At 37.8% G+C, this 27,949-nt stretch overlaps 1 protein-coding gene across 1 annotated transcript; it reads left to right on the top strand.

The window, feature by feature from the left end:
• scamp1 (secretory carrier membrane protein 1) lies at positions 1-27,949 on the top strand. The gene is made up of 9 exons (XM_039661049.2): positions 1-178; positions 14,605-14,685; positions 15,775-15,885; positions 19,577-19,688; positions 22,558-22,686; positions 25,763-25,922; positions 26,009-26,110; positions 26,543-26,660; positions 27,352-27,949. The coding sequence occupies exons 1-9, from the start codon at positions 122-124 to the stop codon at positions 27,499-27,501; spliced, it is 1,020 nt and encodes a 339-aa protein (XP_039516983.1). The 5' UTR covers positions 1-121; the 3' UTR covers positions 27,502-27,949.

The following is a 27,949-nucleotide window of genomic DNA, read 5'->3' as shown; positions in this document are numbered from 1 at the left end:
CGCATGACGTCATTTCCGGTTCTGCCATTTTGCGGTTGCGGATCAGTCTCGAGCTGCTGGTGCGTTTCTTACCGAATATCTTTCATTTAGTCTAACATTTTAGACCAATTCAACCGGGAAAATGTCAGATTTTGATAGCAACCCCTTCGCGGACCCGGACTTCAGCAACCCGTTTCAGGTAACGTCACAGCAGTGCTGTTTTTATCACAGTGAGTCGGTGTTTAGCTTTTTGTGGTTTTTTTTTACATAAAGTCAGCAACGTTACACGTTCTATTCATTTCGAGTATGTTTATATAAAATTAAGTATTATATACTGACATTGTGGAAAGAAAGAAGCAGTCACTTGTGTAAAAATGTATTTATTAGCGTCTTTTGTTTTGTTTGTTTGCTTGCATGTATTATTATTATTATTGGATTTCTGACTCGAATTATCGAGTCCAATTCCGTGTTTATTCGGTCCAAAAACGCCTTTAATAAACTAGCAATTACATTTGACCATCACATCAACATTTCATTGTTCATGGCTTTGGTATTATGTATAATGTTAAGATTATGGAGACTTCAATTCTGGGTTTGGTTTCTAACTTGGGCATTATTTGGGATATTTTGGGCTTTATATTATATTTGTAGTGTCTTTTAACTAGTGAATTATCTGTTGTTATTGAAGCTGTCAGTGTCTGAGATGTATATGGTCCATTTACAGTCTTTGCACACATGTGGAGGAATAATGACGTTTAGGGTCAATAAATGAGTGTGTGTGTTTGGGCTGGATGGATCTAGGCCGCCCCTGTTTTGATCAGTGATATGACTGTGTGTTTGCAGATCTGGTCAGCTGAGGGAATTAGATCCCTGCAACCTGTTTTATTTTTCATTTTGTGCTGATACATTGATCCAAACAAAGCATTTGTCATCCGTGCACCTTCATACATTAAAGCTGGTGATTTGTGGAAATGACCACTTTCGAAATGAGTTAACCCTATCAAGCCTACTGTGACATATTTGGTTGAATCATTTCTAAGGTGGCTAACGTTACATGACTACATACATGATCAGACTTTGCTGAAAAACCTGTTGCACAGAATCTACTTTATGCCTTCTGTTGACTGATCGACAGTTTAGTCTTTTTTTAGCAAGTAATTAATTATAGTTATTGTAATATGTCCATACGTCTCTTTGCTGTGAAATCTTTACTGATTTTTATAAAGTAAACGTAAGAATAGCTTTGATATTGTTTGTGTATTTCAAGATGACGCGACTGAAGCAACTTAGGTTGAGTATCCATACTTTTTTATTTTTTGTGTTCAAATGTGAGTCTCAAATAAGATCATCAGGCTTTTGAGGAAGGTTTATTTCTTCATCTCTCAATCTTCGTTGTATTGCATTGCTTTATATGTATTAAAACTACTGAGCTTTGATCCTAAAACTAAAGCAAATCATCTTACCAAGACATTATTGGCAGATATACAGTAACGACTCACATTTATGCAGTTTATGTAAGTAGTCTGTTGTACTGTATAAGTTCTCATTCATTTACATTACAAACTATCAGAATTTCTTCTTACTTTTTGGCCATATAAAGATCAGTATTTGCATCAAATTGCATATTTTTGCTTAGTTTGGGCCTCAATATTTTATCCATAAAATGCATCAAATATTAATCAAATATGATTTGTCAAGAAGAAACACACATGCAAACTTTGTTTTAGATTTTTTTTTTTTTACATTTTGTCGAAAGGTTCAATAGACCGTTCCATTTAAAGAAATTCAATTTTCTGACTTTTGTTTATTTCATTTGTTAGGCTTATACACAATGCCTGTCCATCCGTCTGGAGTTTTTCCTCCATTGTTTTCCTTTCCCGTGTAGTCTCTGGAGAGAATCTGTTTAGTTGACATTACAGCTGTTGTAGACTCACAGGTGGGATCGGACCCGTCTTGGAGGTGCAGGGGGACAAATGCAAATTCATGCACAGCAGATTGTGACTTTTGTTCGGCCTGACAGGACATGATCATTTACACCTCTTTTGGTCACCCAGGTGTCTCTCTTCCTCTTGAAACCAAACACACACACACACACATCATCAGTAGCAACAGTTTTCATCTGAAGTGTTTCTATTAAAGCATACCTCTTCTAACTGGTCAGACTTGGAAAATCGTTAAGTAATCAGCAGTAATGGAATGCAGTCTGCCATGGGTTTGCCATGGTAACTCGACACCAGCGCGGCCCTGTAGACCGACCGTAGCGGCACATGTCTCAATAATTCATGTGGCTTCTTGATTGCATTGTTTCTGACTCGCGTCTTTAGTGCGTGTAGTCCGTCTTGCTAGAAATGAGCTTGTAGATGTTGATTAATTTGCTGATTTTTGATTCAAGACCTCATGCTTGATTGATTGACAGAAACCTGTTAGGTGTTTGCTTATTCTTAGCCAATCAGCACACAGACAGTGGCACCTTTTATTTAAAGGGCACCTATTATGCCCCTTTTTACAAGATGTAATATTGGTCTTGGGTGTCCCCAGAATGTATTTGTGAAGTTTCAGCTCCAAATACCCCATAGTTAATTTATTATAACCATTTGAAAATGTCATTTTGGGGCCTGTATAATAATGAGCTGTTTTGGTGTATACGACCTTAAATGCAAATGAGCTGCATATCCCCACCCTGCCTTTGGATGAGGGCGTAACTTGATACCTATGGCAGTCGGTCTAAGCAGAAGGGCTGAGAGAGTGAGAGAAACCGATATTTTGAATGTCATTCAGCGTACATGTTTGAATCGGAATATTTAAATTGTACGAAGAGACTCCGGCAGAATAAACACAAATGAGAATGGACCAGTATGTCTCGGTATGGCTATTTGATATATTTATGTACTTATAGAGTTGTAATCGCGTCCCCTTTGAAATAATGGATGTGCAACACACACACACAAACACTAATGTTGGCGCAATTTTTTTGAAACTACATACACATACTGTGATAAAGTTTGCTACGTACAAGCGAAATTACATTTATGCGAGGGACCTGTGGCGTCATGTTTACTTGTCATACAGATGCTTCTGTGGCAAATGTGAGAAGATGGCTAACTTACAGAACAACAACATATATCCAGTTTTTAATACAATATCTTTAAATAAATATATATTTATAAACGTGTGGTTACACACTATACAAACAAGGTTTAAATAATACACAGACATCCTACGACGACAACAACTTTAGACGCATTTGTTGTTGAATTGGTTGATATTGACTGAAATGACTTTTTGCTCAAAAATCATAAAATACACTTATGCCGAGTTCAGACTGCATGATTTTAGCCACGATTTTGGCTCGCCGACAGGTTTTGAGAAATCGCCGACAAATGCCCGAAATCACAGGCAAATCGGCGCTCGTTCACGCGAGTGACAATCACGCAGTGTGAATGAACAAAGACGCGAACTGAGAGAATCACAGACGAGTCGCCGACGCCCGTGAGATATTTGGCATGCTAAATATCTGGACCTGTCGGCGATTCAAAATCCTGCTGTGTGAAAAGTGTTTTGACTGAAAACTACATCGGCGATCACCGGCAGCCAGTGAGAGAGCAAGATACAGAGCAGCAGGGAGTTCGGGGAGGAGTTATAGATCACATATCAACATGATATGGCATTGTTTCAACAAAAAAAGCTTCTTCTCGGTCTATTTGGACACAATAAATGGAAGAAAAATTAGTAGAAATTTGGCAGGAGCACTCGTGTCTGTTTCACCAGCTGTACCACAACCGGGTCGAAAAAAAAAAGTCTCACGTGAGAACATAGGAAACACACGGTGTGTAATATCAGATACGTTTGGTTAGGATTATGGCAAGCCAAGAGGTTCAGAATTACACCATAAATTAATCGCGTTTACTGCCAAACATAGTTATTAACATATAGTAAGGATAAGCATTTATTCGGAATTACTTCAGAACATGTAAAAAGATGGCTTTGATTTTTTATAACCTTAACATAAACGTTCTATGAATTTGCTGCATTATTATTGATTTGTGGGTGTATTGGCTAATTTACAAAGGCTTTTAATGAGGCTTTTCCAGATTTGTTTAAATGTAGTAACTGGTGGTGGCTATGTTGTATAGCAAAGCCTCTCTACCTTTTTCTTAAGGTTTTGATTAAAATAAAGTTCCTATGAATTCCACACAGAAAAATGTTTTGGCTTCGTAATCTTTAGTCATAATCTGAAAATTCCCCTCCCTACTGTATTGGAAGAACTTCCCTGATGAAGAAGGTTTGACGGTTTGGGTGTCTGCTTAACATCCGTAACCGTGCCCCTCCAACTGATAGTGAATAGTGGGCTGCCTGTGTGTTTGCGAGCATTGACAGCTTGTGAAAGGAGAAATGGCGAGGAGGTGCATTTTTGGTTGTGACACTCATAGTGAGTTGCACGCTGGTATCATAACGGTTAAGGTTGCAGCAGTAATAGCAAATAAAAACAGTTTTATAATTCCAATTAGCGTTACACCTACTTTTCTAGATCCAATCAGGTGCTAGTTGGAAAAAAATCCACGCCCACTATTTTGCCTCATTTAGTATTCCGTTTCTCTCAGAAATACGTCACAACACTGGAGAAAATTTGTTTGCAACTTCCGATTCACAGGAACTTTAAAATCCCACTCATCTATTTATAAATGCATGTTATTGATATAATTGTGAACGATTCAATTATTTCAAACTTATTTTTGACTCTGTAACTTTCATAACTGGATCATCTGGTGAAACAACACCAACTTCTCTCTGATGACATGTTCGACTTCTCCAATTATTTATCCATTTGGCCTTGTTCACACCTGGTATTAAGATGCGGTTTGGTCGATCAGATCACAACAAGTAGACGAGAGACACATTCCTGTGTTTTAATCTCTCTCTTTTGTCTACTTTCAACCACTTCTGTCCTGGTTTCTTCGAGGGGAGGATCTATGAGCGGGTAAATGTATGTTTTTTTCAAATCTTTCTATTTAATGTACAAAATAAGCTCACAAAATGTATAAATGATTGTGACCAGAGACAACGGAAAAACACAGAGAGCATCAGCTTGTGCTTGATGCGTTTCTCATCTTCAAATCAAACTTGGGTCTTCAGCCGACAACGTTTAAATCCCGTCTTTCTAGTGTACTTCCCATAATGTTCACTCATCAGGTCAGCAGGCGGAGAGCAGGCGGTCTATTGTGGCTGTTTGAATGCATTAAAAATGCAAGCTCAAAATGTAAGACCCTGTTTAAACCAGTATTTAGGGTAGCCCACTTGTGATCTGATCAACCAAAAAGCAGCTTAACACCAGGTGTAAACAGACCTTAAACCCTTAAGATTTGAAAACGTCGGGCTGAAATGTGCGGTTCACACTACATGAATTGCTCTCAGTGAAATCAGGAGTGTTCAAGTTGTTTAGCTGTTCACACCACACATCACAACGTGATTGATTCACAACAGGAGGTAACTCACTACAGGAGTTGACAACGCACTACATAGAGATACAACCACAATCGGATGATAAGAGCAAATCATTTGTGACTCAATGAGAGCTGTTTCAGTACTATGTTACGGTCTAAATCCTGAAAATAGTCAAATAAATAACGAGTTGACTACAACTCTGTCACCCAACGATTCTATCCTGTCTACAAACCACGTTTTGTCACGAAAAAACAATAAATAAATAAATATTACTCCAATACCCAGCGAAGAAGAGAACACAACACGTGAATATGGACGTTAGACAGAAACTAGTGCTGCACACTGTTTGCGCGACGATCTGCTCTGAGGAAAAAAATTGCAAAAAAAAAAAGAAAAACTAAGATTTACCTGGTGTCCTCAACCCATGCGTTGCGATGATTGGCTGTACTCATCACTGAGTTTGAGTCGCGCGACGGCTCTGGATATTTAGCAGGCTAAATATTTTTCTGGGCTCGGCGGCGCGTCTGCGAGCATTTTCGCTGCGTTGTTGGCTCTTTCATACTAACAGATTGGCAAGCGTTCATCGTCCGCTAATCCCCCGCGATTTGCACGCGATAACACCCTGACCTGTCGGCGAGCTCAACGATTTGCAAATCGGGCTTAAAATCCTGTAGTGTGAACTTAGCATTACAATCAACTGCAAGCTCGCATTCTGATCCTGTCCTATATTTTTTTATGACATATTTTATACTAATTTTGTCATTATTTATCCTACCTCATGCCCTTTCAAACCCAGAAAAGCACGAAGTGAAACGTTTTTAAAGAATTTACTGGATGGTTTTTAGACGTTTTACCATGTCTTAAGCCTTGTTTATCCGCTGACTGCGCGCGCACCTCTCCAAACGGACGAGGCGTTTATACTTGACGCACTCGCCGTTGTGCTATTCTGTGAAACGACAGGGGGCGACTCGGAGTAATTCTCCTCTAAACCACCAGGAATCAGCAGTGAAGAAGTAGTTTGCCGTTTATTAGTAGTTTATTAATGGGCTTTATGCTCAGCTGCACTACTTCCTGAACTTCAGCCAGCTCCTTGTTTCCTGTCTGCCATTATTGGCCAAATTGATTAATTCAGGTGTGCTTGACCTCAGTAGTCATGGCAACAATAATCAGACACACCTGAATTAATCAATTTGGCCAATAATGGCAGACCGGAAACAAGAAGCTGGCTGAAGTTCAGGAAGTAGTGCAGCTGGGCATAAAGCCAATTGCTAATTCATAAAAGAGTAAATGCAGTAGGTTTATTGTAGGCTACATTCACTGCATGTAAACTAGTTAAACAACTGAAGCCTTATTGGAGAGTGTTTAAACCTTAATTTCACCAGCAGGGCTTACTTCTGCTATTGTAAGCTTATTTTTGTAAATGTAACCAATTACTTTAGACAATTGCAAACTAGGTGCTTAATGCAAATGTGTTCCTGTTCACAAAATGAGATTTTATGGTCGCCTATCCATGCAAATGTCTCTGTGTACAGAAGAATCATAAACATGCTGATGCAGATCCTACCAGTTCGGCCAGATTCGGCTCGAAGTCGTACATCTTCGTATGCGGCGCCGCGCGCGCGCGATGTTATAAAAGTGCCGTACACACCGCCAGGCGATATGGGGTTTAGCGCACCCAACACGCACAACCGCCCACACCACAATGACATCATTTTTGCCACGCGCCCTTCGTGCTCTTGCGGACGTGTCGAGTATAAACAAGGCTTTAGACCAGCGACACACTGTCTGCGTGGCATGTCCGCATATTCCGGCTCCCATGTTAACAGGTTACCTTGCACACTGCCTGCGTGACGCGCGCGTCTCAATTGCGGCATGCTAGAAAAAAAAACGTGTGCATGCTAGAAATAGAAACAACGCCTATTTCACGCGATATGCAAGTGTTGGAAGCGTTTCCAGGCAAAATAGAATAGTAAATGATGCTTATGTCATTTTATACACAAATTAATAATTACATTTTGATGTTTAAAAAGTCTATATTTTGACATAAATTCAGATATTTTGTAATTTTGTAATTTAAACAAATAATTATAATAATAATACATTTTCAAATATTGCCATTATTTTTGCCTGTATATATTTTTAAACAATCGAGTCCTGGTCTCCACTACAGAGGTCATAGCATAACATATAAATATTAAAATATCATGTTTTTTCCATTTGTTTCTTATGCTCTTAAGAATGTGATTACATGAAGAAGAAAACAATTTTTGAAAAAAAAACATTCTGGGCCTCAGGCGATATCCTAAACGATATATCGGTCTGGCTCTAATTTATAGTTTATCAATAATAAGTTAATGAACAATGGACTCCTCCATCTAGTTTGTTTATGCTGAAACACAGACAATGATATGGTGTCGGTCAGATTTACACGTAGATTTATCCACTTATCTACAACAGCTTTGTGTAAGAAACAGACGGGAATTTGATCAAAACTTCCACCTTAGCTTTCCTTGGTATGTAAATGAATAGACACTTTAAGGGGGTGAAGCATTCTTCACCCGAGTTTGCTGTTTGGTAATATTTAAGTTAAACATTTGTGACTGCAAAGGCAGTTTAAATGAAACCGCAGAGCAAATAGTCTTTATCCTGGATAAGATCCTGGTAGAAAGGAGTCTCACGTCGTGCTGAAAGCGTCTGAAATGATGCAGCTTCATCAACAAGTAGGCGTGCTGCAGGATGTTGCAGAACTGGTGCACGGTGTGTGTGTGTGCGTGCGTGCGTGTGTATGATTGACTGAAGGCATGCATGCATGTGGTTCTGACGGAGCAGATTTTACCTTATTACAGTGATTTCATAATGCAGCAACTGTCAAACTCCTAAAACTGGCCAGCTGTGTGTGTGTGCAGCAGTAAGGAACTACACTGTCTAAATGCTGTCCGTCTGATTCTGTCTTTCACTCATCGTAATGAGAACACGAGAAGAGAGAGCGAAAACTAATGATCTGATTAGATGGATGTTTCTGGAGATCTGGCCCGCTCTGCAGATGCAGGGGAACCTATTAGAGTGAGCCACTGTCACTGTGTGTGTGTGTGTGTGTGTGTGTGTGTGTGTGTGTGTGTGTGTGTGTGTTTTTGCCTGCCTTCATTCACAGTGTTTGTTAAGGGAGCGGCAGTGGCCAAGAACCATTGTTTTATTTTAGTTTCTCTCTAAGTCACTTCCGTCACCATCAGCGGGGGAATGTATTGTCACGGGACTCGAGAGATGGTTTCACTGAATGAGCTTTTCGTCAGCTTCCACTCAGAACCCTGTGTGTGTGAGTGTGTGTATATATATATATATATATATATATATAATATAATGATCAGGACAGGTAGGCAGCTCACTAGTTTTGGTCCAGAATTTTGGTTCAGAGTCCTTGTATCTCAGCATCATAACCTGTAGAAAGGAGAACAAGAAGACCACATACTAATCTGCATACCATCCATTATCCTTATCTTTATTAATCATCTTTATTAATCATTTTTAATAATCATTTCATCTTTCATGCCATGTTAATTACTACTTTACTACTAAACACTGTTTTAAAAGGGGCTTTACTTATTTTCTCATACTTGCCTAAAGGGTTAGTTCACCCAAAAATGAAAATTCTGTCAGTATTTACTCACCCTCACGTTGTTCAAACCCTGTAAGACCTTCGTTCATCTTCGGAACACAAATTAAGATATTTTGATGAAATCTGAGAGTTGGATCACTCCTGCATACTAGTCCATAGGCTTCTTGAGGAATTGAAGCTTGCCAGCCTCGAAAAGTTATTAAAGACATCGTTAAAATAATCCAAGTGACTACAGTGGCTCAATCTTAACTTTATCAAATGACGAGAATACTTTTTGTGTGCAAAAAATCAACAACAAAAATAATGACTTTTCAACTATTCATTTATTTCTCTCTCTGCCTCGAGTCAGGTTACTAGTTTAATAACGTAAGCTTCTGTTATTGTACGTCACACGCATCACACACATAACCAGCGTCGGCCAATAGCGAGCCTACGTGTGACGTAGATCTACGTTAACTGACTAGAGGCCAATAGAGAAGGAAGTGAATAGTTGAAATAAAGTCATCACTTTTGCTTGTTTTTGCGCACAAACAGTATTCTCGTCGCTTGATAAAGTTAAGATTGAGCCACTGAAGTCACTTGGACTATTTTAATGATGTATTTAATAACTTTTCGACGCCGGCAAGTTTCGGACTGATCCAGTTCTCAGATTTCATCAAAAATATCTTAAAGGGTTAGTTCACCCAAAAATGAAAATTAAGTCATTAATTACTCACCCCCATGCTGTTCCAACCCCGTAAGACCTTCGTTCATCTTCGGAACACAAATAAAGATATTTTTGATTGAATCTGAGAGCTGGATCACTCCTACATAGACTGCCTAAGGGACTGGCTCGTGACGGCCCATAAAGTCATTAAAGAAAAGGTTTAAATATTCCATGTGCCTACAGCGGCTCAATTATAAGTTTATCAAGCGACGAGACTACTTTTTGTGCGAAAAAAAACATAAATAACGACTTTATTCAACTATTCCATTACTTCCTTATGGGCGCACGCGCGAGAAACTGAGACGAGGACGTTCTCATTCGTCTACTTCTTGTTACCGGCTGCTCACCGCTTAGGAGTTTTACCGCCACCTACCGTATAAAATGATGATCCATATATAAGGCGCTCCGGATTATAAGGAACACTGTCGTTTTTTGAGAAGATTAAAGGCTTTTAAGTGCACCTTATAGTGCGGAAAATACGCTAATTGAAAAACGTATGTACAGCGCGCATCTCCCTCTGCTTGTAAACAGAAAGTTTTGCGCTTCCAGCTATATCAGCACATCATCTTATACGGTAGGGGGCGGTAAAACTCCTAAGCGGTGAGCAGCCGGTAACAAGAAGTAGACGAATGAGAACGTCCTCGTCTCAGTTCTCGCGCATGCGCCTAAAAGGAAGTAATGGAATAGTGGAATAAAGTCGTTATTTATGTTTTTTTTCGCACAAAAAGTAGTCTCGTCGCTTGATAAACTTATAATTGAGCCGCTGTAGGCACATGGAATATTTAAACCTTTTCTTTAATGACTTTATGGGCCGTCAAGACGCCAGTCCCTTAGGCAGTCTATGTAGGAGTGATCCAGCTCTCAGATTCAATCAAAAATATCTTTATTTGTGTCTTGAAGATGAACGAAGGTCTTACGGGGTTGGTACAGTATGGGGGGGAGTAATTAATGACTTAATTTTCATTTTTGGGTGAACTAACCCTTTAATTTGTGTTCTGAAGATGAACAAAGGTCTTACAGGGTTGGAAAAACATCAGGGTGAGTAAATAGCGACAGAACGTTAATTTTTGGGTGAACTATCCCTTTAACCCACACAAACCTACTTCCTTTTATCTGTCCTTTTCAAAACAACATTTGACTTTAAATGTGAACATCCTCAATACACTGAGTGTTCAGACGGCCTTTACAACACTTGTTTAGACCATGTTCTCCACATAAACCACAGTGGTGTGTTCGTTCTGCTTGTGCTCAGGAATGTTTGCTGCAGTTATGTTTGCGTTAATCTGATTTGCACAGTTTTCATCTCAGCTATATTCAACGCTAATCGTGTTACTGTCTAAAATAAGCTTTCATTCGAGTGAATACTTGATTGCTGTGCGTGTGGAGCCTCCGCATATGTCCTGAAATCCTCTAGTCCTGAAGGAGGTCAGACCCGGTCTTGAGTTTCACACTTGTGGCATAAACATTCATTTCTATAGTTGATGTTCACAGTTTGGCTTACAGGTTAAGCACCATCAACAGACTAATGTGTTAGTTGACAAAAGAAGTGGTTTAAACCTAACTTTGGCTTCATCCCAATTTGCATTATTTTGTGATGCACTAAAAGTAGTACTTGTAGTGAATATGCTTAAGATAAACTACACCATTATTAGGTCATGCATACATAAAAAAATTACAAAATGATAATACCAAAAACCCCTTTGACGTATGCATTCGCTTAATTACGCATTATTACTTTTCTGTTAGGTCCATTTATTTAAAATACATTTGTTGTTTAACCTTTAATTTGTATTTTATAGCCTAATATTTATATATTTGTGCTGTTATAATTTATTTTAAAACTGCAAAGTGTTCGTGTGCTGCTTAGGTAATATTCCTGTGTGTGTCTGAATGCTTTCTTGGCATTAGGTTTTGAGACAGTCACACGTGGCAAACATGCGTATATGTCAGGTGATCATAAGTGTGACATCATACATCACTGTCTCACAGTGTTTTTATGAATACAGATTCAGTGTCTTCCTGCCACAACAAATGTGTATTTGTGTGCGGGACTATCCCATTAAACATTTATCCTTACACAGACTGAAATATTCATGGCTCTGGAGTCCTGACAGCCGTCACCAGCCGTATGAAACGGATCCGCCTCAGGACCTGAGCGCTGCATGCTGGGGCTGCTATGGAAACAAGGGACCCGTTTTAGTGTGTGTGTGTGTGTGTGGTATTGCAGTTAACGTCATTTGAAGTCAGTGAGGGAATAGTCAACTATCTCTATAGAGAAACAGTTTAATAATGACTCTTCTCTGCTATGTTTGCAATTATTACTAGTGTACTTTATACACAGAACTGGCCAATTTAAAAAGTAGTATGTGACGCAATATTATGCAAGGATAAATGTTTGAAACCATAGTATGCTACCAGTGAGCTGCGCCCAGTTATTTTGCATTTTTATTCCAATGATGATTTAACATTTGCCAGGCTGAGTAATGGATCATTCATCACAAGGGATAGTTCACCCAAAAAATAAATAAAAATGTAGTCATCTCTTACTCATCCTCACCCAAGTTTTTTCAAACCTGCATTAGCTTCTTTGTTCTGCTGAAGATATTTTAAAGAAAATCAATTTGGTTACCAACATTTTTCAAAATAACATCTTTAGTGTTTAACAGAACAAAGAAATTCATACATGTTTGAAACAACACGAGGGCCAATAAATTGGAATATATACCCAGGTTTGGTCTTGTTTTAAAGAAAACACTCAGCGGATTATTGCTGAAGTGAAAACACTTCAAAAAATGAAAGAATGGAAAAGTTATGGAAGTTTAAATAATGTACTATATATATTTTTTATTTTATATAAAATATATTTTTTACTCTATAATTACTATAAAATCAAAGCCATGAATCTAACCAAGTTATGTTCCAAATTTGAAGTTGATATCACCAAAAATGAAAGTTGAAGGGTGGAATATTTATTTAGAAGTCTTAGACCTTTCCAACAATATATAATTTGTCATAATTAGATTAGGATTTAATTGAAATATAGTGAAGTAAAATTAGGCATCCTGGTACCGGGATGGTGACAGACAGTTAAGGGGTTAAATAATACATAGGCCTATGTTTTTATTGTTGCAGTATATTCTGCATATTTATTATCGGACAGTTTTGTTGTTTTTATTATTAATAATGTGCTGATTTGGTTTAATTATTTTTATTTATACATATTTTGTTAATAATAATAATTTAGCAATATTGCTGTCATTATTTTTATGTTGATAATAATGTTGATGATAATAGCAATAATAAAAGCAGAAATAAAACAATGTCAGATAGCTTGAAATATTAATTTGATAATTTGAAATATTGATTAATAATTATAATAATAATATATTTTTTTGTATTGTATTGTTGTTTCTGTCCTTTTTTTCCCCCCCTTTGTTTTTGTCCAGCGCTTTGATCAACTTATGGTTGTTGTAAAGCGCTATATAAATAAAAATTGATTGAAATTGAAATTGAATTATTATCATCATTATTAATTCCAGTATTATTTTATGTATTATTATTGCTGTTGATTTAATAATAATAATAATCACAAAATTATGAATAATAATGATACATTTGTTTTGTAGTGTTGCAGTCTAATGGTTAAAGCATAAAAGACTAATTAAAACTATTTTAAATTCTGCATATTGGTTGTTGTCAGATATTTAAAAAATAATTGGTATATCGGTCATAGAGGGGAAATATTGGTCGACTCTCGTAATCTTCGTTCAGAACCAGGGTTGATCTCTCCCACTCATCTATTTATAGTTTTTGCTCTGCGTAAATTACTGGAATCATGCAGGGGAAAATTACAGGTTCCGTCTGATGTTCCTGATGTTCTGGGATATAGAAACCCAGGACAGAATGTGTAGTATTTCCTTGGTGAAGCGTGACATGTGTTTGCTTTCTCTGTTGTTGTGAGCTTTAATCTGATGCAGACTCAGCACTGGGCGTCAGGATTAGTTCTCCGAGTCCTCCGACATCTGTGTGACATTAGGCAAGATACCCGCGCTCTTATCAGCAGCATGTGACGCCGGAAAACTTTGAGTTTGTTTAGTGCCAGAGTTTAATGCTTGTTTAACAGCAGCAGTAAAGCTGTTTGCTGTAGATGCAGAGTTAAGTCGTGTTTATGTGGGTGGTCATATATGTTGTGTGATGTCATAATAATGAGTTTCAGGTCAAGCTGTGAAGGCCTTTTACTCGGCAGCTAATTTTTGTAAATAAGATGAACCAAACAACTGTACGGCTTCCATTGAAATAAAATGTATCTACTGTAACTGTACTGTTCAGTTCATAAAGCCTGACCAAACATCAGAAAGCACTTTATTTGCTAAGAGCGATCACAAGACATTTGTTTTGGTCTATAAGAGCTCAGAGCTCTTGCATAAATAATAAGCAAGAAGATGCATAACAAGTCTTCTCACAAAGACTTGTCTGAGCCTCAGACTTCAAACACGTGGACCGCCCACAGTCCGTGCACTTGGCGCTTTCTGCATGCACAACAGGAATGTGCTTTCTCAATCCAATCTAGTAAGCATTGATCTGATTGGCCGAATTCATTTTTATTTTGTCAGTCTGTCTGGAAACAAAGTCATGTTTACAAATTAGCTTGATAAGCGGTTATGAAGTAGAAACAATCATCAGAGCATCTAGAAAACGAAAGATGCATAAAGTCAGACAATCAGATTTAAAGTTTACTAGTAAAAGTCAACAAAACAAACCTTTACAAGTGTGTCTGAGCACATTGTGTAAAACAAATCCTAGTAAAAATTCATTTTGAACAGAGAAATATTTAAAGGCTGTTTCTTCTGTGTGTTCTCTGCAGGACCCATCAGTGACACAAGTAACACGGACTGTCCCACCTGGAGGCCTGGAGGAGTATAACCCTTTCACAGACTCCAAGCCGGTGAGACGCCCAAACACAAACTGACACTTATGAGATGCTGTAAAATTTATTGTGTACAAAAGGAACAGGTGTGCAAGTTTTCTGAGGACGGTAAAAATTAGAACAATACCATCAAGCGAAACGATCGCCCATTTATTTATCAGCAAAAGTTTTTTAAAAAGTGAACTACTATAACTATAACTATAGGTTATTGGTAGTATTAAGAGACGTAGAATATGATCATGCTGAATAAGGCATTAAAGGATTTGTTCGCTTCAGAATTAAAATTTCATGATAATTTACTCACCCCCATGTCATCCAAGATGTTCCTGTCTTTCTTTCTTCAGTCGAAAAGAAATTAATTGTATAGTATAGTGGACTTCAATGGGGTCCAACTAGTTGAAGGTCCAAATTTCAGTTTCAGTGCAGCTTCAAACACTCTACAGGATCCCAGCCGAGGAATAAGGGTATTATTTAGCCAAACCATCGGCCATTTTCGAAACAAAAATAAACGTTTATATACTTTTAACCACAAATTCTTATTCCAAATAACACTAGCTCTGCGATGCGCCATGCATTCAGAATTAAAATACTTGTAAGTACTGATAAAGAGCCAATATCCTAGTAATATGCATGCTAATAAACAACTAAAGTGTTACAGAAAATGTGATCTTCATTTGTGAGAAATCAAACAATGAGTCGGCACACAGAATGTGACTCTTCATTTCTTTCATCATGCTGATTTCTAAAGTGTATGAGTGGTATATTTTTTCTAAACATAACCAGAAACCTAAAGAGAGAATACAGTACCAACAAAAACATAATTCTTGGTGTGGTATAACTAGTGAAGCTGTACCAGCGTAGGGCTCGCTGCCCAGAACAGCCCACACTCACAGCTCAAACCCGTCAGTTGGTTTTTATATTACATTTTATTTCCCTTTCTTTAATTGTGCACATGCATTGCTTAATTTCTGAATCATCCATTCAAAACACCGGCAAACACATTCAGACAGTCTGGATTTATGAATGAAAGGAAAAGATGTTGATATTGTGTGTTTAAGATGAAATTATGTGGTGTTTTGTCTCACATTTTATTTTGTGCCGTTATAGGTTCCTCCAGGCTCCGCCCCTAAATCAGTCCCGCCCACAACCAACACACAGCCGGCCATCATGAAACCCACTGAAGAACCGCCAGCTTACACTCAGCCTCAGCAGACACAGGTACATACACCTCATGTTATTTTCTATTTCATTAACTTAATACACTTAAAATGGAAGAATTGCAGCGAAATGGGATTCAAAGTAGAAATCTGAAGCTTAGTTGTCTGATGAGATGGCACTAATGTTCTCAGGTGAGGAACAGTGAACAGTGTTAAGGTTAAAGGCCTGTTCACACCGGGACGAATATCAAGTTTGACGCGCCGCGTCAAAACAAAACCTGTCCGACCAACGAGATTGGCGGGTTTGCTCACGTGTCTTGTACTTCTGAAGTTACAGTAAAACACAACTTGGGGGCGCTCAAACACAAAACGGTCTTGCCGAGCACACATACGGCGAAGAAGAGATAGCCAAGAATGTTAAGCTGCTGGTCTTGGAGCATAAAGAGCTAACTTATATGATAATATTTATATTATTTCTGTAATAATAGTATAGTATAGGGTGACCAACAGTCCTGTTTTCCCGGGACATGTGTGTAACGGTCACTTTGTGCTTTATAGAATTGAGATGAGAACTGCGCATAGTGTGCGTAGTGTCAGTTTTGACAAGTGAGGAGAGGAGATAACCGCTCTGTCAACTCATTGTATTCTTTCTTTTATTTTATTTTTCTATTGTGACCAGATGTTTGTTTGTGTTTTTTTTCTTGCTCGATCCCCATGAATGACGAGTGTAACGTTTGAGTGGTTTTATTAAACACGGGGAAATACGACAACTCTCGTCTCTCGTGCATCTGTTCATCCGACAACTAGTGCTATGTTTTTATCTCTGGGCAACATCTCAACTTTGCGTTACACACGTCCTGTTTCCATAGCTGCCAACTCTCACGCATTGGCCGTGAGACACCCGCATTTGATTGGTTTCACACGCTCACACGCCACACCCCCGATTTCTCACGCTGAAGTGTCAATCCTCCCGTTTTTCCGGGTTTCTCACGTATTTTAGCTCTTTTACTGTCTTCCCATGTTAGTATTTCCCGTAAAATATCTCGTATTTGTACACTCTGATTGTGTGAGACGTACAAGCTCGGACAGATTCGGCTCGAAGTCGATCGTCCTCGGATGCGGTTCCGCGCGCGCTGTAACACAAGCTTTGCACACAGCTCGAAGTGAGGTCTTGCCGGTCTTGCGCACCCAACGCGTCATTTTTACCGCGCTCGTGCAGACGCGTCGAGTATAAACAAGGCTTTACTCCATGTCAGCGCGCGCAGAGATCTCAAGGTGCAGAGACCTCTCCCAATCATCTCCAGCAGAAACAGCCTCCCCGTTTCCCTCGTTAGCTGATCTTAGTATTTAAACATTCTCTATGGTATTTTTTTTAATGACACAGTGCTCTTTCTCACACATATGTGGGCTAGTTCTAAATTCTTTAGACTTTTTGATTAGTGCTTTATTTTTAAAGTTTGTGAGTAAGAATCGTGAGGAAAAAAACACCTTATTTTGGTGATGGTTCCCGGGAAATCTCCCTTTGATGTTGACAGCTGTGGGTCGGTCAACTGCCTGAAAGATGAGTTTATCTATTGATCTATCTGCCACTCGTGATCCTAGTTATACCGCAAATTAGTTACAAATCTCACGTGATCTATAGCGAATGAATATAGATCATCTATAGCGAATGAATATATATCCCCCCCCCCCCCCCCCCCGTCAACAGATCTCACGCCAAGCAAAACTCAGAAGTTGGCAGGTATGTGTTTCCACGTCCTGTCCTGGCTGTTTTTAAGTGATGAAAATGTCTTGGTTTTCAAAAAAACTGCTGGCAAAGATCAGTTCTACAGCAAAATATAGATCGGCAAACAAGGTGGATGAGGAAGAAAAACAGAATGAAAACTAAAGATATAAATAGATTTTGTTAGTTCGTTTTTGTAAGTTTGTGAGAGCTATTTTTTTGTTACATTTGGAGGCATTTATTTTAGTTATTTATTATTTATATATTTATTTTTCTAATAGCCTACAGAAGACATTATTTCTATCATTATTTCATTCATTTTTTTTAATCTGTCATAATAAAACATTGAGACATGAATATGATCACCCTAGTGTAGTATTCTATTATTATTTCTGTTTTACATTAAGCGCCATCTAATGTCAGGGAATGAATTTGCATGTTCACTCGGCTCATCGCCAGCGAAAAACGCTTGGGTGTGAACACAAAAAACGCGTTGAAAAACGATGACGAATAACGCGCGCTGATATTACTCCTGGTGTGTACGGGCCTTAAGGCTATACAATTTGGGGGGAAAGCATTGTTATTATAAAGTTCCTGGTTTGCACTGCTTGTTTTGCACATTGTAAGTGACTCAACTGTGAAAACAATGGTGGATCATGAGCTACTCGTGTATAAAAGAACACAGTGCCACATTCTCTGAAACACGCAGCGCATGTATTTAATTAAAACGCAGTCTTTGTAATGTGATGATCTCACTCAAAAGCCATTTTGTGATTTATTTCAAATGATCGCAGCCTTGTTATATTATGGAAGTCATCTATTGTAAGTGTAGTACTTTAATCATGTTTCCTGTTCATTTATACACTCTGAGACAAGCCTAAATTATTTTACACTGTAATTGACTGCATAAAGTTGAGTATTCATTCATCATTGTCTAATGAGGTTGATGGACTCTCTGAAGTCCTTTAAAACCTTAAACCCAGTTTTTGGTCCATGTGAAGCAGAGTCCCTGATACAAACCTCGTTATCAGAGGGTTTTCAGCATCAAATCTTTCTCGATTTCACAGAAATGTTCACCCAAATGCTCAGTAGGTCAACAGAAGCTTCCAGCAGGCAAGAGCTCGGAGCCGGTCTGCTCACGAGTCAAGTTATGCTGTATAATTCAGCACGCCTGAGGGAGAAGGGATGCCACGCTCTAGACATATGGACACGCGTACACACTATGGGTGTGCATCAGATGACTCACTAGCTCCCGCTCTGTGTCGTGACGTCAGATGCTGTGAGTTAGGAGGACACAACAAGGTGATCCAGGGCGAATCAGAACTTGCTGTTATTCGTCTCAGTTTCTGTCGCTGTAGTCTTTAGTGCGCAGTTCGCAGCGAAGACTAGTTCAGCCTCAGGGTGACAACAGAAGGCTTGTTAAAGAACTTGTTGCCCACTGGCTTGATTAAACCAGGCATGTCACATTATGCTGCCTTCAGGGAAAGCTGGGGATTTCTGAAGCCTTAAAATGACCCAGAAACGAGCACAGTATGCATCAACAGATTGGCTCAGGGTGATTCTTAAAATTATAATCTGGGACGCTGCTGTAAATGATTGCAGAGTGTGTTGCAGCTTCAAGGCTCATGTGTGGTTGGGAGTTTATTTTTGGTTAAAGCTTACCTGACTGTCTCAGTCACTTCAGCAGAGACTTTACATGCCGAAGGTTTGGGGATTTTGAAAATTGTCATAAAAACCCATTTTCAAACTTCACTGTGTGTATTTGCTAAAAGAATATACGAGTTGACATATTCAAATGTACAGTGTGTAACGAAGATATACCATGAATCAAAAGGAGAAGACTTCCGTTGTCTTCCCTCACGGGTCTGAATCTGATGTGTTTGTGATTGGTTCTGACAGCTGTAAACAGTCTGAGAAAATGCCTTTGGATTCTGATGTGTGTTGTGATGTTAACTGTCCTGAAGTTATGTTCTGCTGTGCCTATGAGCACTGTTTGTGTTTGTAACCTCCTTTGTCTTTGTGCATGTAGGATCAGGCACGAGCCCAGGCGGAGTTATTGAGGAGACAGGAGGAGCTGGAGAGAAAAGCAGCTGAGCTGGACCGCAGGGAGAGAGAGATGCAAACTCTCAACGCGTCAGGAGGTGAGTTATGAGCCTCGCGTCAAGCCTGGTCCATGCTGTTCAGCTTATCCTTCTCAGAAACTGCTCAGACAGGAAGTTACTGACATGTGAAGCAACCTCACACATGATATACAGTTGTGGTCAGAATTAATGGCACCCCTGGTAAATATTAGGGCTGGGTATTGACACAAATTTCACAATTCGATTAGATTTCGATTCACAAGCTTGCAATTCTATTTGATTTTGATTCAATATTGATTATTTTGAATATCATAGTAACAAAGAACAAAGATTATTGCGATTTTGTATTTTTTTTGGATGCGCGCAGCCGCGATACAATGTTCCATTCATTCAAATGAAACAGGACGACTAATCGATTCTTGAGATTTAAGAATCGATATCGGTTCGTAGAAATGAGAATCGATTTATATCGAGAAATCGATATTTATTACCTAGCCCTAGTAAATATGATAAAAAAAGGTGATAAAAAAATAGATCTGCATTATTCATCCTTTTGATATTTCTCTAAAAAATTTTACAAAAATCTAAACTTTCATTAAAGTAAAAGAAATGAAAGTGGGGGGTAGATCACATTACTGTACATAACCACCATATATATATATATATATATATATATATATATATATATATATATTAATGTGTGCTTGTGTGCATATTAAAATAAAAAAAGCTCATGTAGATACTAGGGGTGTAACGGTACATGTATTCGTATTGAACCGTTTCGGTTCGAGGCTTCCGGTTCGGTACGCGTACAAACCGAACGATTGCTTGGACCATTTTTCCTGCCGGCAAAATTCGCGCTGACGCGGCCAACACATCGTTGCGCAACATCAAATGGCAAATGTAATGAAAGCAGAACGAAACTGCGCTACTCATTATGTGCTTCACGAATTATCTGCTTCACGGATGGTTTATCAGTTCGGACCAGCAACATCTGTGCAGCGCGAGCCGATCACGATCAAGCAACACTGTTACCACACTGCGCTAAGAGATCCGGTAAAGAAAACATTTGAATTCGCCACTGAAGTAATAACATCGCTGCGAGATCTAGTGAGAAGCGTTCACATTTCTCCGTTATTAACCGTAGATCTCTATTAGATCAAACATCGCAGACGTGGAAACCAGGAGAAACATTGTGCCGTGAATGGACTAGTAATACTTTACGTCCACAGACCAGCAACATTCACCATGGATTTAATATAGTAACACTAACTGAAACCAGTTTGGCTGGAATGGTGAAATGCTTTCAAGTACTTCACACATCTTTTTCCAGCACTTCAAAATTAAAATATTATATAAATAAATATATATTTAAATGTTATTTTTAATGTGATGACCAAAACATTATTTGTTCATCCTTCAAAGATGACCCCCATTTATAAACCTGAAAGTTTCAAGATCTAGGAAAACTCACATTTATTTAAAAATATTTTTTCTTTAAACAAATAGGAAATTTCTCTGCCATTTCTTTCTTTTTGCTGTATCGAAAACGTACCGAACCGTGACTTTAAAACCGAGGTACGTACCGAACCGTGATTTTTGTGTACCATTACACCCCTAGTAGATACACTAATCAAGTAAGATTTGATCAAAAATCTTTATTTGATCAAAAGTGACATTAAAGACATTTATAATGTTACAAAAGATTTTCATTTCAAATTAATGCGGTTCATTTGAACATTATATTTGTCGAAGAATACTGAAAAAACGCATCACGGTTCCCACAAAAATATTTGTTTTCAGCATTGACAATAATCAGAAATGTTGGTAACACTGCCTTTGTTTAATGCATAGTAAAGGTATTCCTAATGTACATTATAATGCATTATATTATTTTCATAAATAATTGTAACAAAAGTTAAAATGCATTAGAATATTAGCAGATTCTTTGTTGCATCTGAAATTGATTATTTATGTTTTAATACATCATACTATACTTGAATTAGTAGATAAGTATGCTAATGTATAATAACTGTGGTTAAAATTATTCATGAGATCATACAATGCATTAAAAGGTGCATTACTTGTAGGCATAATTACAGTAATGTGTTTTTTTACAAAAATGCATAATACATAAAGGCTTTAAGTGTTACTCAAATTGTTTAATCAGCTGCAAATTCAGCTTTGCCGTCACAATTCTATTTTAAGCAACATATTGTGCAGGTTAAATTTATATATATTCAGAATTCAGCATAAAATCTGACTCGCTGTGTGTTCACACATGGCAGGTTTGATCTGGGTAAGACCAACTCAGTGCAATTTCTCTATTAGTGCGCTTCATTTGACCACTTCCATCTGAACCCTGGTGCACACCATCCTAGACCCCTGAAAATACAAAAAACAAGTCTGAGGTGGTCTGACTGAAATATGAATGCAACACGGACCAAAGACATCTAAACGACCCAAAAACAGGATGTGATGTCACAAGATGCAACCCTAAAAAGGACAGAACGCACAAACATACTCACTATAGGAGCTATTTTGTGGTGCTGTTTTGACTCCTTAACACATTTAACAAGCTCTACACAAGCTCAATTCTCAGTGGATAAAATTATCATCATATGTGTGTACGGACATACAACGAGCACATTTAGCGCAGCTCACAGCATCATTTTGTGTCTTAAGTTGGTGTGAATGCAGCCCCCCCCCCCCCCCTCATTTTCTATTTTGATCTGGAACAAAAGAAGCAAGAGAACTGCACTAGTTTGTGGCTTATTCTGACCAAAATTGCATAGATGTCAGCAGATTAATAATTTACATTACCGTTCTGTTGCATCTGTACCCCAGTTAACCACATTTTGTCATCATGCTCATGTTGCATCATCTACCTCCTCCTTTCGATTTTAAATAGCTTTTTCTTGTTTCCAAGGGAGGAAAAACAACTGGCCGCCTCTTCCAGAGAAGTTTCCTGTGGGTCAGTGTTTCTATCATGACATTTCGGTGGACATACCTGTGGAGTTCCAGAAAACCGTCAAGATCATGTACTATCTCTGGATGTGTGAGTATCCCTCGGCCAATCCCATAATGCCAGCAGTCCAAAAACAGCTGCCAAAATGAGATCAAACATACCGTCTATGAAGGCTAGACAACAGAGGCCAAGTAGGAGTCTTAATGGTACAGTAACAAAAAAAAGCCTGTTTAATTATATAGCTCAGGCAAAAGGTGGAAAATATTCCAATATGAAATTAATTTTTGGTATGTTTCAGCTTACCTCAAGGGCATTCAGATGTAGGTGTCTTTGTTTCCACAGTATTTTCAATTTTAATATTTTTAGGTCAAACCGTTCTTGTCTGTCAGTCATATAATGGAAGTCTATGGTCACCACCTCAAAGAGCATGAACAGAGAAGTCCAAATTAAATATGCTTTAATGACTCGTAAGTGTAAGTACACATTGATGGCCTGAGACACACAACGAGCGGTTTGTGTGAGAAAACGAACAGTATTTATATCGTTTTTACCTCTAGTAACCACAGCCACGTCCAAGTGATCTGAGGGTGCGGGCGCTTCGGTCTGCACATGCGCCGGAAGTGATCTCTCGCACGTGTACGTCACTCATTGTTTACGCAGAGATTTCAGAAGTGTTTCCCTTCACTGTGTAGCTCTAAACATATTTAGATACAGGAAATCGCAATGGAAGACGATTTCGATATATAAACAGACAACGTTGATTTTTTTTTTTTTTTTTTTTGAGATCACTTGGACGTGGCTGTGGTTACAAGAGGTAAAAGCGATATAAATACTGTTCGTTTTCTCACACAAACCGCTCGTTTCGTGTCTTAGGCCATCAATGTGTACTTACATTCTTCTCTGTGACCATAGACCTCCATTATAAGACTGACAGACAAAAACTGTTTGATCTAAAAATATCAAAATTTAAACTACTGTGGAAACAAAGACGCCTACATCTTGGATGCCCTTGAGGTAAGCTAAAACATATGAAAAATTAATTTCAAAGTGAACTATCCATTTGAGTGATAAAATAAGTGCTACAGAAGTGTAGAATAAGATGATTTTAACTGGCTCACATACGTTTAATTGTAATGTTGAGTACACATCTGCTCTGTTTGGGGAAGTTTTAGGTGTATGTAATAATAGTGTAAAGGCTTTAAAGATAAAGAAATGAACTTTATAGGACCGTTTGTGCCTCCCAGAGAAACTTTTGAGGTAATTGACTGCTATTTGATGAGTTTCATACTGGATAAGATCAGTCACATGGTATTAGACATGCAAGGGATGTATCATGTGATTTGAGGTATCATGTGACTAGTATCATCGGACTGGACTTTAAATTTGTCCTGACCTTGTTGTGTAGGAATTTGGGAGGGAATTGGGCAGAGACAGAGAGACCAGAGTTATTTGTGCAGTAAATGTGGTGAACGAACTGTTCGGTATTCTCTCACTCTCTGGTAAAATAACACTGCTAAATTCCACACCAAAACTGCAGTTGTAGACAGACTCTCTGACTCCATTTGAAAGCATTTAACATGAATAGGAAATAATTGCACTCCCATTATGTTTATAATTAAAACAAAATTTAGCAGCAGCTGTAAAGGCAATCTCGTGTTCTCACCTCAGAAGCGTTGACCTCTTTGACTGTGTACCACAATTCAATTATTATAATGTGTCATAATTTAACCATTTGTTGAATTTATATTCTGCATATTTTCTATTAAAAATCAATGAATCATTCTTTATAGATCACAACAAAGTGGCATAATTTGTAAGAAATAATCTGATGACACTTTACAATAAGGTCAGATGTGTTAGTATTAGCTAACATGAACTAACAATGAGCAATGTTATATACTAAGTCTCTTCTGCTCACCAAGACTGCATTTATTTGATCCAAAATACAGTATAAACTGTAAAATTGTGAAATATATTACTGTTTAAAATATGTTTCGTTGAAAAATAATTTATTCCTGTGATCAAAGCTGTATTTTCAGCATCATTACTCCTGTCTTCAGTGTCACATTATCCTTCAGAAATCATTCTAATGTGATGATTGACACTGATTATTATTATTAATGTTGAAAACTGCTTGTTATTTTTGTGGAAACGGATCTTTTATAAGGAATCTCTGTAGAATAGCAAGTTAAAAAGAACACCATATTAATGTCTTTAGCGTCACTTGTAATCATTTTAATGCATCCTTGCTGAATAAAATTCTCACAAGCTTAAGTGTTACCAATAATCTCATCAGTTTTCGCTCATATAAAATAAATACAAAATAAAATAGCTAGATAAATGTTAAGTTTGATCTCTTGAGGTATACGATCAACATTTTCTGATGGTCATGCTGCTGTTTGCACTAACCTGATGTTACAAATAACTTTAGTGTGTGCAGTCGATTCCCTGTGAATGAGGGGTTATGAATACACTCTGGCTCTGCTTTAGATTATATAAATGATTAAACAGTCTGGTTTTGAACTCTACTATTAAGGGAGCAACTGAGCGACTCTGAAGAGGGTTTGTAATGATTCTGTTAATATAATAGAGATGGTGAATGTTCAGACCACTTTAATTATTAACAGGTTCTTGGATAAAAACAATTCATACAGATGATAAATGTTCAAGTTTTTATTTTATTCAAAGCATTGATGGGTTAGTTCACCCACAAATGAAAGTTATCCCATAATGTACTCGCCCTCAAGCCATCCTCAAGGTGTATATGAAGAGTTCAGATGCAAAAGCCTCTAAATGCCATTTGAAATTTTCTTCTTTAATGATGGTTTTTATCAAGCTTGTATATTTAAGTTCAGTGATTTCACTTAAATGGCAATGATAATTACCTATTAATTGTTATTTAAGTGAAATTACTGAACTTAAATATACAAGTTTGACAAAAATCATCATTAAAGAAGAACATTTCAAATGGCATTTAGAGACTTTTGCATCTGAACTCTTCATATGACGTTTTTCTTTCAGTCAAACACAATCAGAGTTATAGTAAAAAATAATTGCAAAGATTCAACAGTTTTGTGCAAGCAGAGCTTTATAGTGAATTTTCCCCACCACATTATGTTCTATAAAAATAACACATGGTCTCTTCTCTCATGTCACTCTCTTGCAGTCCACACGGGGACGCTGTTTGCAAATATATTTGGCTGTTTGTCGTGGTTCTGTGTAGATGCGTCGAGGGGAGTGGATTTTGGTCTGGCTATGCTTTGGTTTATGCTGTTTACACCCTGTTCATTTGTCTGCTGGTACAGACCCCTGTATGGAGCGTTCAGGTACACACACGCACACACACACACACACACACTGTACCTTTGTGGAGAGTTGATTATAATGGTTTTCTCTTTCTTTCTCTCTGAAGGAGTGACAGTTCTTTTAGGTTCTTTGTGTTCTTCTTCGTCTATATCTGCCAGTTTGGTGTCCATGTGCTGCAAGCCATTGGCATTGCAGGTTGGGGAGCCAGGTGAGAACACACACATGTAGAGTGTATGTTTATACATATATTCTCTCTCTGCTCTGAAAAAGTATTATAATTTTACAACTTCAAACAGTAAATGGATAAAAACCTAATCAAACAGAGTGACTGAATAATTATTAAATAAATGGCTCATAAGTGTGTATTGTATTTTGTGGATTACATTTGTAAATTATAATTTTTAGGTAAAAACCATAATTCTTCACATTGCTAATTTATGTCATTTAATTTGTTCAGATGAAGTGTGCTGATTTTTATATGAGTAAAAAACAAAATGACCCCCATAAAGGGAAATTTGCCTTCGGCACAAATTTATCTATTATTATTATTATAATTTCAGACAGTCTCTTGTACTATCTTTACATAGTTACATCATAAACTATGTGATAAGATGATTGACTGGTGTGTGTGTGTTTGTAGTGGCTGGATCTCTGCGCTGACCTGTCTGAACACGAGTATTCCCGTCGGCATCATCATGATCCTGATTGCCGCCCTCTTCACTGCGTCGGCTGTCATGTCTCTCATCATGTTTAAAAAGGTGCTTCACCTTACACACTAAACTCATATCGTATTAATATAATATTTGCTTCACCTCAAATGTACCCACTTGGACATGAACCATAACAGTGTTATTGTTAAACTGAAATTAACTAAAATTAAGTTTGAGTTGAAGTAGTAAAATTGCTAACTAAGACTTAAAAAAAAAATAAAGTTAAATTGAAATTAAAAAAAAAAAATCACTAAAACTTAAGCTAAATAAATAAAATAAAGATACAAAAAATAAATAAAAATAAAAGCCATTTCAAATTTTTTATTAAAATACGAACAAAAATATATATATATTGTTCACAAATATACAAAAATAATATATATATATATATATATATATATATATATTTAAACTAATTCAAAATGTTACATTAAAATTAACTCTGAAAAACAAAAATAAAATGTAATTAAAATGTTAAATTGATTAAAATTAAAATAAAACCTGAAAATATATTTGATATACAGTATAAATACTATAATTGTATAAAGATAACACTAAACATAACACTAAACCATAACCACATTATAAATCTTTTAGATTAAAGGATTTGTAATTGGGTTTCCAGTTTAGTCCTTCATTATTCCTGTTATTTAATTTTTACCAGGTTAGTTGTTTTAAGTTCCTACATATAGAAGTAGTCATGTACACTAGAATCATCCGTCTGTGTGTTTATTTGCAGGTCCATGCGATGTACCGAACCACCGGCGCCAGTTTCGAGAAGGCGCAGCAGGAGTTCGCCACCGGCGTCATGGCCAACAAGACGGTGCAGACCGCCGCCGCTAACGCCGCCTCCTCTGCAGCCCGGGGAGCCTTCAAAGAGCAGATCTGATTGGTTCAGAGAACTTCGAGACCATCCGTGATACTCTAACCCCGCCCTCCTTATTCCTCCTAATGTCCTTACAGCCATTCGTCAGCTCTAACTGGCTGCTCAAGACCACACCCACTCTCATTGACTTAATGCACTCCTGTGACTGACTGAGGCCCCGCCCACAGCCCCTCCCCTCCTGTTCTTTAGCTGGAGTGTGTGTGTGTGTATGTGTGGAGCGCCTGTCTGCTCTCAAACGTGTGTAAACAGCCTAAAAAGAGTCACTTTATATGTTCACATCACTGTTGGGTGTTCTGTTTGTTCGTTAAACAACAGGAAGTGATGTCATCAAATGTCCTTTTATGGGATCCAAGGAAAAAAAAGAATGATTATGCCCTAGCAGGTCTGTCTTACCGTCGTAAAATGAGCGCTCACACAGTCATGCAAGTCCAGGTCGCAATTAATCACAAAA

Source organism: Pimephales promelas, chromosome 19 (genome assembly GCF_988280905.1).
Source record: "Pimephales promelas chromosome 19, fPimPro1.hap1.1, whole genome shotgun sequence".
Lineage (NCBI taxonomy): Eukaryota > Metazoa > Chordata > Actinopteri > Cypriniformes > Leuciscidae > Pimephales > Pimephales promelas.
This window is presented reverse-complemented; position numbering and strand designations above follow the sequence as displayed.

What these genes read in the sequence shown, in the direction of transcription:
- scamp1 (XM_039661049.2), top strand. Translation starts at nt 122, where the DNA reads ATGTCAGATTTTGATAGCAACCCCTTCGCGGACCCGGACTTCAGCAAC. An exon ending in ACTTCAGCAACCCGTTTCAG is followed by an intron (nt 179 to 14,604) that starts GTAACGTCACAG and finishes TGTTCTCTGCAG; the next exon opens with GACCCATCAGTGACACAAGT. An exon ending in CTTTCACAGACTCCAAGCCG is followed by an intron (nt 14,686 to 15,774) that starts GTGAGACGCCCA and finishes GTGCCGTTATAG; the next exon opens with GTTCCTCCAGGCTCCGCCCC.